This window comes from Atractosteus spatula, chromosome 19 (genome assembly GCF_055471065.1).
Source record: "Atractosteus spatula isolate fAtrSpa1 chromosome 19, fAtrSpa1.hap1, whole genome shotgun sequence".
NCBI classification, from domain to species: domain Eukaryota; kingdom Metazoa; phylum Chordata; class Actinopteri; order Semionotiformes; family Lepisosteidae; genus Atractosteus; species Atractosteus spatula.
In genome coordinates this window covers 11,665,676-11,679,255 of record NC_142724.1, presented here as the reverse complement: position 1 = coordinate 11,679,255, position 13,580 = coordinate 11,665,676, and the positions used below count along the sequence as shown (strand labels likewise).

General features: G+C 39.5%; 1 protein-coding gene across 1 annotated transcript in view; it reads right to left on the bottom strand.

The window, feature by feature from the left end:
- atp9a (ATPase phospholipid transporting 9A) overlaps nucleotides 1–13,580 on the bottom strand; it is an 83,187-nt gene that overhangs the window by 38,941 nt on the left and 30,666 nt on the right. The window contains exons 12-14 of the mRNA XM_088937478.1: nucleotides 11,612–11,754; nucleotides 7,155–7,267; nucleotides 5,065–5,274 (exon numbers count right to left, since the gene is read on the bottom strand). Coding sequence (XP_088793604.1) covers nucleotides 5,065–5,274; nucleotides 7,155–7,267; nucleotides 11,612–11,754 — 466 coding nt within the window. The remainder of the gene's footprint in view (nucleotides 1–5,064; nucleotides 5,275–7,154; nucleotides 7,268–11,611; nucleotides 11,755–13,580) is intronic.

Sequence of the window (13,580 nt, the reverse complement as noted above, 5' to 3'; positions counted from 1 at the left end):
ACTCAGGAGTGTCAAACGGCACATTTGGAATCCTTCCATTTTGGTTCAAGAAAGGTGTTGCACCAGCTCAGTTCTGGTTTTCTGAAACTTTATACTCCGAGCTAAAGTGCAAAATCTAATTTCCATTTCTAGAAATCAGTCTATTTCACTGTTAATAATGTACCCTGCCAACCCTAAGCTGCTGTAGTGTGAGTGTTACTTGGCAGTTAAGTAGAGACAAAACAAAGGAGAGTCAATAGCAACTTGTAGTAGCCTTGGGTCTCTTCTTTTTAGGAACAGCCCCATTATTCAGATCAAAATCCATTTTAGCAAAATAAGGACATGTGTACCATAAAGAGCAGTGCCATGAGCAATCATTTCACAGTGTTCTGACGTGCTCTGGTAAATGTAATTTTATGACATTAGTAATAAAGTCACTATCACTGTGTGTTGTACATTCAAAGCAGTGAGATGGTATGAGCAGTTTCAAAACCTTTTGGGCAGTTCTCTACATAACAGAACAAAATCTGGCAAAACAAGAAAGAGACAAAACAGATTTTTTTTTTTAGCAATTTGCTTTTTCCAGCTCGATTGAAGGGTCTCCATGATTCATAATTATATATATTTAAACGCCTTCGGAACTCTTCCATTGCGTGGCCCATCAATAGGATAGGGTAGCCTACACAAGTTCAGTGGGTATCCTAGACCAATCCCTAAAAAAAGTCACTGAACAATCGTCCCGCAATCCCACAGCACAGAACTCCTCGTCTCAACACAAAGCGTGTAAGCGTGGTGCTATCATACGGAAAACACAGGGTGGCATCATGCTGTGGAAATCCCATACTTTTAACCAGCAATATTCGGATCCAAAAAAAACAGGTGCCCTAACTGGACACGGGCAGCTATTTATCCCTGTCCACTTTCTATTTAGTTTCAAGTTTTAATTAACCACTTCACTTATTTAAAATTGAGTGACTCAAAGGCAAACAATCAGTCACGTTTCAGTGTTATAATTCTTCGCCAGCTTCGTAAACACGGACAGCAATATTGCTCGCTTCAAATGGCTCGATTCAGACATCACAGAACCTCATGAACAACAGGAGGACGAATAGAGAAGCCAAACTACACGTCTCATTGTCTACATGCCAAGTCCTCCAGGTCTGCTGTTGAAAGTGGAACATTAACTTTCGTAGCAGGGCAATTAGCTTCATTTCTTGAGCCAGTTTGTCAAGCAAAGCTCTCAGCTCTCAGCGACAGAAATAACCAGCAACATTTCTGACCATTCATGCTGGCTGGCTGCACAGTGTCTATCATTAGACTTCCTGGCACACATTAAAAAAAAATCAACTTGTGAAAGTTTATATTTTTATACTCCACATAACGGCAGACAGAAACTAAAGCAGGCCAGTTGTCAACGCCTGGACAAATCAAGCAGCCGACGTTTGTTTTAGGAAACAAACTCTCATACACAATAAAAATCTACCTCAGCTGTTTCAGAATCCAACACCATGATTTATTTGTACTTTTTAAAGTTTACAAACTAGCTAAGGGATCAATTTAGCAAATCCAAAAGTGTTGTGATGCATTTATTTAGCTGAACCGCTGTCTAATTTTGAAAATCACCCAAATAATTCTCACAGTGTGTCACATTCCTACAGGAAGTTCATTAGAAATAAATGTAAAAGTCTAATGTGACTTATATTCAAATGTTATGATCTTGGATGTGTCTTGTGTTTCCCTTTCTTACCACAAGCGTGCTGAGGCTTTGCATTTCGATTTCATTCGCAGAACTGTCCCCAGCAAAGCGTGTGGCTGTGCTGTCCTGCTGTTGGTTGAGGTGCTCAGTGGTATTTACAACTGAAAGTGTTGCTGTGCAGCGCAAAAAAGCAATGGTGAAAAAATGAACAACCGCCTGTGTGACGCGCGTGCAGTTATAAATAGTGCCCTTTCCTGCATTACTCAAGACCACCGCAAATACTGGCCCTGTTTGTTTTGCATGTCTGCGTGTTTGTATTTTTATAATGCAGCAGCATTTCCACCACGCCAAGCACCCACACTGCCCTGCTCTTCAAGCCTGAACCACTGGCGTCACGCCCCGGCAGAGTGTGTCTGCACGGCTTCATGAATCTAGAGCACTGCAGAATATTCAAATGTTTCAAATCTCACTGTGCAACTCTAATGCCACCCTTATCAAACGTTTGGCCATTCTATGTGGGGAAGAAATCTCAAAACGATCGAGTGTGGTACTAGTGCTTTTAGAATTGAGACTAGGAGGCACTTCTGTACACAAACGGTTGTGGGGGTATGGAACAGACTGCCCAAGTTTGTCAAAGCCAAAAGTGTTTCGTCTTTGAAGAAAGATCCTTGCATCAATTAGCTACCAGCAACCAAACAAGCTAGATGAGCTGAATAGAATTCCTCTCATTTGTAACCTCTCTTATCTTCTATACCATGAAAAACAAAGTGGAATACGCATGAGGAGGCACTGAAAAAATCCAGTTTCAAGTTATAAAAGATTCTCCTTCATTTCCCTTTTTATTTCTTCTCCTCTTCAAGATAAAAGTAACATGAAGGATAAATTTGCAGCATGTAATGATGGATTTTCATTTTATATATTGGCTTAAAATAAGAATATTCTGCTGATGCAATAAAGCACTAGTGCTCTACACATAACATTGTCGTTACCAACAACTACTGCAGCAAGGTACAGTCTGAGCTTCAGTCAACAGAGTGGTCTTTTACAATTCTACAATATTACAGGACTCCAAATCAGTTCCTAGATGAGGAAAATCAAGTTTGAGTTTTCCCAGTTATTCATTAGGGAGTAAAAAATACATAATGAAAGGAAAAACAGTCTTGTGTTTGTAGAAGGGAATCAATCTTGAAATTCTATACCTGTATTGGAGCTGATGTGCTATGAACTCCAACCTACAAATCTGTACTCAACATTCATGCCCAACAGATGCTATTCATATATAATAATGCCTGATGGACTTGTTTTCTTTTCTGTCAATACAGATTCCAGGCATTAAGTTATCATCAAAGTCCGTGACCTCTGAACTGGTGTGAACCGTATGTTTGTAAGGGATGTGCCACCCATGTAAACAAGCACATGCTGCCATCTTGGAATCTCATCTTTGAACTTCTCTCATCATTAAGCAAATCTTCACCCAGGTGCCTCTTACCCCTGAAGTCTGAGGCATTGAAGTCTCAGTGATATACAGAGCCAGACATCAAGACTAGGCAAAACTATCTATTTATGGCTTCACTGTAACCTGGCTTCAATACACTAGAGACAGAGATCATGTTTCTGACCATCAATTTGCAAGACCTCTCCACCACAATGGAGATTAAAGCAAGCTCTTCTTAAAAGCTGCAACAATACTTTCCCCCCATACAATCTTAAGATCTAAAACACAATTATTTTACATGACATCTATATGTAAACAAGTGTCAGCAATAAAAATGCACCCCTTATATTAGGGATAAAGACTGAGGGATAATAACTTCTTTGGCAATAGAGGACATTTCTTATTGCATTTATTTTTATAATTTCTTTTCAAGATTAAGAGTCAACAACACTTTGCTTTTTACTTTAAAAAAAGGTTATTAGTAGGAGTTTTCAAGTTTTCATAGTTTTTAACTATGATGTAGTACATCTATTTCACAGTCTGCTCTAACCAATCATTTTAAAATTTTAGTAAGCACAAGTGAAAACAAAATGTGTATTTTCTTTTAAACATAAGTAAACATGAGCCATTTTTTTTCATTCCAGCACCAAGCTCTGGAAATACAGTGTTAATGAAATCAGCTGTCTCTGCATTTCAGCTGGTCTCTAGAGTACAGAGAGAATTCTATCCTGGAAACCACATTTGTTCTGGTCCACAGTCTCTAGCTTTTGGGGAAAAAAAACTGCCTGAAAGAACAACAGAATTGCAGTAAGAGGCCACCTTTGCACTGTTTCTTTGGTGGAAAACAGGGGTCTCCACTTTGACAGAAATATCTTTTACTCCCCTGTCTTCTAATGCCAGGGGTCTTAATGGAGATTGATCAACTACTTAAGTAGTCGTGTAGAGTAGGGGAAAAACAGCAGGCCACCTGTCATCTTGAATTCATTTGCTGCAGAAAGCCCCCTAATTCACGTACAGTTACAAAGATCTAACTTTTATTTTATTGTAGTCATATATTATTATATCTGCTGTGCATGTTTTAAAAGAGCTTGGTCTTCTTGTGTAAGACAGGAACACAGATCTTACAGCTGGACTTTCATCACAACATTTTCCCCAGATTTAACCATATATCCATCAATTACTGGTAAAACAAATGCATTTTGTTCTTATGTGGAGGGCAGTGTGCAGTGTTTCAGGAAGACTGCTACCAGATAAAATGATGAACGCTTCCTCTCCAAAAACAGGCTGAGAACAGCCTGAACTAGACAGTGTAATATCTGCTGTCAAGTACTCCTGGGCATTTCTCAAGGGAATGATCCAGATCTCAACAATCATGACATAATCTTCTGTCAACTAAAACCATGATATAACCATGGTAGGAGCTACAAATCACTCTGCTCCGTTCGCCGATTCAAGCACTAGGCCATACAACATCAGAAATACACAAAACAAAAAAAGGCCATTTTGTCCACCTTGCTCGTTCCAAAACGAACATTAAAGAAGATTACTGTTTTACTGTTTTTCAGCTGTTGTCCCAAATTCATAAATGTATTTTCCACAGCAAATGCAAGCTGAGTGTTGGCTTTTAAAGCAAAAAACTAAACCGAAATTGTTAAGAAGACCAACTGAGACTCTCACAGCTGCATTCAGACAGAGCTCTGAGCAACCTATCATGGTTTTTTTATATTTCTTTATAAAACGACATGTAAATGTGATGGTTCTTCATAAAGTCCCACTTTATGAATTGGGCCCCAGAAAGAGCCCCAGAGCCCCAGAGCCGCGAAGCAGCAATTCTAACCATTGTGCCACCATGCTGCCCCAGTGTGATTACATTAAATGATTGACAACAGGATATCTGGAAAATGAAAGGTGACCTCAGTTTTGGACGGTTTTGTCAGGAGCTAGAGGGCAGTACCTCGTCCGGGCTGGAGGCCTGGTACACTCGGCAGGCGTCTTCGTAGTGCTGCTCGGCCTCCGCCTGGTCCGTCACCCCGTTGGACTCGTACACCGGCGTGACGTTGTGGCACAAGGCGATGGCCTTCACCGCCTCGTGGACGCGGCTGCTGATGGTCTTCCGCACCTTGGTGGCGGCCGGGCCTCTGGCCGCTGGGAGATCGTGAGACGGCTGGCGAAGGGCACGACAGGAAAGTGGTTATTGCCACCCTTTCAATGGGGGCGGCTAGCGGCAGGGCCGCCTTAGGACTGTACTGCGCAAACAGCTGCCCCAAAATATAAAAGCAACTCATAAACGACCGCTTGTGGAGCAGAGAAGTGAAACGGTTTTTGAAAAACCTGAGGAAGTTCTGCTAAAACACTAGTTATTGTTTTCTTCCTCAGCATCTCCTCTTGCTAGAATTATTTGCTTTCTAGTAGTGATTTAAAAAATGATTTTATTTACACTGTGCAACGCCACCCTAAAAAATGTGCCTTATGAAAAAAAAAAAACACCTCCGCAGATGAGGAATTCTTTTATGAATGTGCAAATAAAAGTTTGCATAATTCTAAACTCATTACGAACCAACCACCTTCCCGCATGACCGACTGGGCCAAAGATTTGTTTGGTCACGTATGTTACTTGAACTGAATCTGTTGGACTTTCACCTGTGGAGATGTCTGAAAGATCCGGTATTCCACGATGAATCTAGCATTACTGAGGATTTCAAGGCAGCAGTTGAACAAGGATTGGTTCGTTTGCACCCGACACACTTTGTAGTGCATTGTGGTATCAGAAGTGTGTAGAATGAGATGAAACGAGAAATGAGTTTTTGAAATAGTGTTTCACATGTTGATGCTTAAGGATAGTGCACATGCTAATTTAATCTTTAGACAATTACAGAGGAACGCCCTGTAAATAACTATTTTTCCTAATAAAAATAAGTTTCCATTAATCTATTAACCAGTTTTACACCTGATTCAACCCAAATTTCATACTGGGATGTCATTCCAAAAGCCTGTAATGAAGTCCTTGATTTAAGAGAGGGCTTGAAGATACTGTGCATTATTAAATCATAACTGTTAATGTCACAGAGTTCTTAAATCCATGGGAAAGTGAAAAGACAGGAGGCAACCAGGTCCAGGAGCTTTGATTGGTTGTTAGCAGCATATTCATTCCACCCTAAATGGTTGCTTTTCCCCAGATTCTCTGCAGTATATCAACATCTCTCCAGTTCTGCCAAAATTAATAATGCAAACAGATTGTGAAATCTGAATTCTGTAAGGAATTAAACCCCTGTGATGCTTATTTCCTAACTAACATCAATATAACTTTTTAATCAATGTCAAACAATCTTGAACTAATTCGGCATTTCCCAGCCTTCTATTCATGTAAAACATCAATGGAGAGATGAACGCAAACAGATGTATAAAAATATGAACAAAAAACCTCTTTTGCTTTTTCGGCTTGCTATTTTTAGGAGTACATTTCCAGGGTTAATTGTGCAATTACTAAATTAACTTCGTCAGAGGCGGGCTGCAGGGTAATCCTGTTTCCTGCTCCACTAACCTTTGATGTCAAGGGGACCAAAGTTGTGAGTCAGGGTCAAGGGGGCATTCACCGAAAGAATAATTAGGGGCTAATTGGTTTTACAACAATGGGTTTCCAGTTTTTACAGCGCTGGCCTGACTGCCTGTCCAGGCAAGTTGTGTTGTTTCATTCCTTTAAAAGTGTTTCTTTTTACGTCTTCATTTTTTAGCCCGTTTTTGGTTGACAAAACCAAAGGTGAATAACTCCTATTAGCTTTAGAACAGAGATTTGTCAAACTCAAATGAACATGCTTGACAGAGAGAACACAACCGCGGCATCACGCCACACGCTAATCAGGGCTGACAAGCAAAAAAAAAAATCTTACTGGCGAGTTAGCCCTAGCCCAGTCAGCGCATACGGATCATATTTACCTTGTGAGAACTGCACTGCACTGTTTCACAGTTTTTGAGGGTTAACAATTTCAAGGTGAGGCTCCATTACATTCGACATTGTTCAGGCAAGAGCTGACGGCCTATTCATACCTGTGTGTAGGCACTAAAAACGTGACTCTGCACCTCATCCATGGAGTCCATGCCATAGGCCACAGTGCCAAGGTGCAGACGCCTGAACACCATTTCATTCTGGGTCAGAGTCCCTGGATATTAGGAAGAGGTGGAGAGAAAAGACAAATGAGCTTGAAAGCTAGAAGACATTTTTTGCAAAACTTTGGAAAGGAAAACACAACACGTGTGACTTTGTCTTGGTAAAAAGGACACATTTTGTAGGTGAGTCACAGTGCTATGACAAAGAGCGCATGACTAACGAATAATTTTCTCTTTATTTATTCAGTGTAATAAATATTCTTTTGTGGCAGTGAAGCCTCTTTTGTGCTTATGGAACGTTGTTGAATTGTTGTAACAAAGCAGTGTAAAGGCAGTAATGTAACTTAGTTGAAACATGGTGTGGCAGTACTTACAGCTGCCCCTTTTCAGATATCTATAAGGTTCAACAAACTCTGAAGAGTCACGAACAAATATACTGAAGACAGCAAAGAGCCTCGTCTAAGTTAGTGTTGATGCTAATATTTCAAATATAGGAATTTAAGAGGTGCATGGAGTAGTTACACACACCAGGAGTCCAATTATTGCCAAGATCCCAAGTGGACTCTTTTCTGTAGTCATTATATTTAACTATATACTTAAAAGAATGAAATGGGAGCTTTAAATTTGAGGGAAATGAGCACAGAGATCTAATGGAGTTTATTAAGAGGAGTAAAGGATGTAGATATTATTGTGGATGGAAGGTGAAGGTAAGTTATAGGTCTCAACTATTAAGCAGCAGCAACACTGATTTAATGACAGTTAGGCATAAAAGACTCAACAGCACTTGCCTTATGCTCCATTTCATATTTCCTCAATCCCAACCCTTAAACCCACTTCCTAACACTTGGTTAAAAGCACTGGTGCTGTAAAATGACCAACTTCTGAAGCACTTAGGACAACAAAATTGATCCAATACAGGCACATCAGGGAGAGACTTAACCCTCAAACATTTTTCATTTGAACCAAGACACATTCTTTTGCTTTTTTCAAAAAAAATTGGGAGAGGTCATGAACTCTGAATACAGTGCTACCCTATCATTCTAAGGGCAAAAAATCCCAGAGTGGGATGGCGAGGCCTGTGTAAATGGGCAGTAAATAAGACATGAGGAGACCCTTCAAAAATCTTTTTGATTTAAAGATGCATTAACTAGCTTGTCTCCCAGTATGGCACACATCTTAAAGCCTCTGGGAGCTGCAAACTCGCAGCACTGTGCAAAAATTAAACCTGAACAAATCTTCAAAGCTATCACTTTTTATGTTTACGCTTAGAGGAAGAAAAAAGGATCACATTCCTTCTGCATCTACTTAGAAATACTGATTGACAAAACCTGTTATAAATTGTACACACACCACCTTTGCTTTGTCACAAATTACAAATTTGGGAATAGCCTAAAGTACCATATTTTTTTATTATTTTCAAGAAAAAAATAGCTTTGTTCTTTGTCCCACACTGTCTTCCAACACTCCACTATTCATCAAATAAAAATCTAAACTCAAGTGTGATCACAAACACTATGCTTCATAAATGAGACCCTTTTTAGGGGAAAAAAAATACCTCTAATCAGGCTCAATTAAGAAATACCTCATTATGCTACTTTGGTTTTTAAGGCTTTTTTACACTGGTAACTTCAAAGGTGTTGGTGTAAAAGCTTGGTGAATTTACCTTACAGTGTGAACAACTCCAACCAGTCAGAATCCACCAGTCCCATTACTATCGGGACTGTGAGTAGCAATTCATTTCTTAAACCTTGGTATTGTCATTTCAAAACACTACTAACATATACTAAGCTTAGGAAAATAAATGTTATTTACACTCTCACTTGGACAATGTTATGTACAGCGAAGTTAAGATTTTAATCAGGAAATGAACAGAAAAGGTCAAATGAACTTCTATTTAAGCGTGAGTAAATTCAGCACACAGGATACAGAGTACAGTAAACTGTACAGCAAAATAAGGTGCTACACCGAACAGGAAACACAAACCATTTTAAAATCTATTCCATCACCAGCCGCAAATGAGAAAAATATCACATTGTTTCTGTATCTTTTTTACTAGTAAAATCATTTAAATATTCCAGAAGCTATTTCAATCATAAAAAACACTGGCAGTGAGGCAAGGACCTCTATATTATTTATTACCATTACAAACACCAACCATTTGATAAAAAACATCACCTTAGGAAAAAAACAATTCTGGCGTCAAAACCATCAAACTGTCATTTTGTTTTTGTATCTTTTTTACTATCAAAATATCGCATATTCTATAAGCTACGTGAGGAAAAACACTGGCAGAGAAAAAAGCAAGAAGATCTTTATTACAGATTACCAGAACAAACACTAGTGAAATGAGTAGCTTTATGACAGCCAAACGACATGCGCTGCTTGATTCATAATTCCAACGCCAGCCTGTGTCCAAATCTCCACTCTCAAAGCCCAAACCGGAAGGTCTCATGAGTGTACCCCACTGTCCTGGCAACCACAGGGAGCCAGTTAAAAAAGCAGTGCTACTTAGTAACCCCGGTAGTGCAGATAATCCCCAAACTTACTTATTTTCCGTTTTGTTTTAAAACCCTGAATGGCCGTAATAACAAGTTATAAATCGTCTTCATGGCTTTAAACAGGCTCTTCCTACAGTCTAACCTTAGGGGATCACTAGTGGGCTAAAGTGCTCCAAGATTAGCGACTTCAAAGACAAGTCAGCCTGGCTCCTTTATCAGAACGCCAGGAAACAGCCACAAGTTCGACAGCATATTTATTGGATCGCTTAAGTAAAGAAATGTTTTTCTCCAGCCTTCCGAAACCCCCTTCCAAAAATCTGGATTAAAGCCGACTGCATAGCTGAACTCATTCACAATACAAGAGTCTGATATACATTAATGTAAAAAAAAAATTGAATATAGGGTTAACAGACTGAGCTCATATCAATTTCCAAGTTTATCTAATATATCTACAGCATTTGTATCTAGCATTAATAATTTCAGATTTCACTAGGTTCTAGTAGGGAGATGAACATATTCATAAAAAAAGAAGTGTTTTTACCTATTTTGCCCTTTTTAATGACTAGACTAATGTTTCTAGAAAGTTTGTGGGCTGAAATTCTAAATAAAAGCCTGCGTGGGAGATCTCTTCAATCTCATTCTGGTGTTTCCACTGCAAACAGTTCTGAGGTAACTTAGCACTTATGTCATTGTGGTCTCAGATAAGGAATTGTTCAGAACTGATTTAGGCAAGACAGACAGCCCACTGAAAAACAATCTTTGCTCTTAGTTATAAAAGAACATGTAAATCTAAAAAAATAGCAACTTATTCCAAAGGAGGACAGACAGTGTCAAATCTTTAGAGTTTTTTTTAATTCACTTCAAATAATGCAGGGTGTTCTTGCTGAATTAAATATTAAACAGCTTTAAAATGCACTTGGGTTATATCATTTTAAGTTAATTCCTTCAGTAAAAGTTCGCCAGCCAATCCCCGAGATAAAATTAAGTTTTGTTGGAAAACTTAACACAAACACAATATCCCAATCCAAATTGTAGTTAAAACCTACTAGGATGCCTCCAGTGGTGAGAGAGTGCAACTACCTTCTTTCTTGGTGTGCCTTATCACAGCCTCTATTACTGTCAATTCTAAGACACCAAACTAAATATTACACATACACTGCTTGTCCCTGGTGCACAACTGCTACAAATGTATTATCAATTTGCCAGAAGGAGGGAGTGGGGGTGTCCTTCTGCTTATATCCTCCCTACCTGTAGATATATCCCAGGATGCTAGGGATTTGAAAGGCAAGCTTTGGGGTTTAATCAAAATGCCAGAATGTGTGCAAATGTCTGGAAAGTTCAGGGTCTGGCACAATGCATTCTCTAACCCGGTCCTGTACAGAGCTTTCACCTCCAAAAACTGCACTCTTTCACCTATCCTTCCATAAAATAATGAACACATTGAGGCAAATATTCAGGTCAAACCACAAAAGGAAATAAAAAAAGAACCTAATATTTTAAGCTGCAATTTTAAAGAAATACATCTCTGCTTTTCGAAGCTACATGAGTGCAACGATACATAGCATTAACCTGGACAGCTGAGAATCAAAACCATTTTAAAACATTTAAACCAATCCTTACTTGAGCCACTGTATTTTTAAGACTACAGTCAGGTAGGTATAAAACTATTTGTTAATAGTGAAAACATGTCCCTTTCGAAGGGGCAGAATGCAGATTATGGATGTCATTAAGTACCCTTTCTTAGATGGTGTAGGTGTTTGTCTAAATATAACAATCCATCATAAGTTGATATATGAAATATTATATAATACACATGTTTAGACATGACAAACCCTGCTCGATGCCACCAATGATAGGCTTGAGGAAATCTTCACTAGTTGACATGGTTCTAAGCCCCACCTGTCTTGTCGGTGAGGAGGTATGAGATTCTGCCCAGCTGTTCCGGAATTGTACTGGCTCGGACTACGGTTCCCGGAATCTTGGAGTCCCGGCGGATCATCCAGCTGAACACCATCTTCCCCATGTCGAGGTTAACACGCAAACTGGAAAGAGAGAAAGAGTGGGGGCAATATGAGCTCCAGGGCGATCATGGCAGAGTTAACCCAGTCTGTTTCTTTACTCTAAGTATGGACCTGACAATGGGTGTAGATCAGTAGCAGGCAATGCCAATCCTGGAAGGCCATTTCAAACTAAACCATCCCATTAATGGCTTAATGGGACCAATTTAACAGCCTCTGCAGCTTTTAAAAGCACCTGCAGCTTTGAAGAGACCAAGAAAACCTGCAGACAAACAAACCCAGAAACCCCTGGTGTGGCTGGCGACAACTCAACGCAAATCAAAATCGTTAAAAACAATTCATCACACTCTCTCTCTTCCGGATTGCTTTTCAAGAACACGCTAAACAAGACGGTTTCCTGTGCAGCACTTGAAGGTGGGCGATAACGTCTAAGTCGTTTTACTTCTACTGTAATGATAAAGAAATCTGAAATAACAAAAACAATGGAAAGAGAGCTGCTGTTAGATTTAAATGTTAGAAAGTCATCCCTACCCACATCTTTGAAAAGCCAAAGATAATGGGTCAGACTGTTAGTGTTAGTGGGTGACACCAGTTGAAACAAAACGTTTCTTCCGGTCTGTGATTGATAACTGGGGTAGAAGCTACCAAACCTTTGTAATAGTTAGTCCAGAGCTGAATGCAGAGTGCTCAATGCAAAGTGGCGGTTGAGTTTACTTGGGGCTAGAGAAGTTTTGAGTGAAGAGCACAGAGATAGGATGTAGGAGGTGGAAGCCACACGGAAGGTATCATCTCAGGAAGTCAGTTTGTGCAGGTTGACTGAAAGTTCACCGCAGGCACGATTTACAAGCATGCAATCCATGTTTACCAGTGCCTTTGCCAAGATAACTCCCACAATTAAAAAAAAATCCATGAGGATTTAGGATGGCGTACTTTATTACTCTCCATATTTCCCTGCCTTCCGTGTTTTCTATACGGCTGTGCATACACATGGCAATCAAACTAGATATATACATGTGATTTTCAATAAAGATGTATAAAAACAAAAACTGGAGCAATATGCAAAAACTAGGTAAATGCTAAGCAAAAGACGGGTGCTATTGTGGACTATCTGAACTCTAAAAAGTGTAATCACCGCCTGGAGCACTGAAATTTGTAATGCAAGTGATGTGAGATTTAATCATACAGCAATACGTTGCAGCCAAGTCTGAGTTAATGCAGCTCTTTTCAGTGGATCTCACAGGAAGAATGGGCTTCGACTTTGAGGAATGTTACAGCAAACAGCAGGTGGAAGCAGATGCAGCATATGCAGAATTTGAGTGACTTGGTCTAGCTTTGCAGACATTGTTCCTCTTTAAACAGAAACTATGTCAAACGTAAGTAGCTCTTGGGGCCAGTGCTTAGGTGCATAAAAAGCATACAACAAATTCACTCTTTTTCATTCTTTAATGTCCCTCCAGTCTGAAGATGTCACAAATCATCTCAACACACTAAAGATCAAATTAAGAGAAAATGTTTCTACATTTAATGCTAAGGCGATTAATATTTAAGATGCTTTTTGCAGCAAGCCCTAGAACTTAACCAGATTTCTGTAGCATTAAAGGGAGAGCTTTCACAAGAATATGAAAGTTTTGTATGTACTATGGACTTGAACCAAATGCATCATGGATCCACTGCAGAGTTATACCTTGAAGCCTGGTCTCTTCTCAAACTGTTTCACAGTCCTAATAAGTATCACCTGTTCATGAGGATAACAGCTTGCTTTTGAGTTTTAGGTGAACTGAAGATCAGAGCAACCCTGTGGCCTTCAAGAAAGGATGCTCAAAGTGTCTGCCACCGAGGAGGAATAAGGA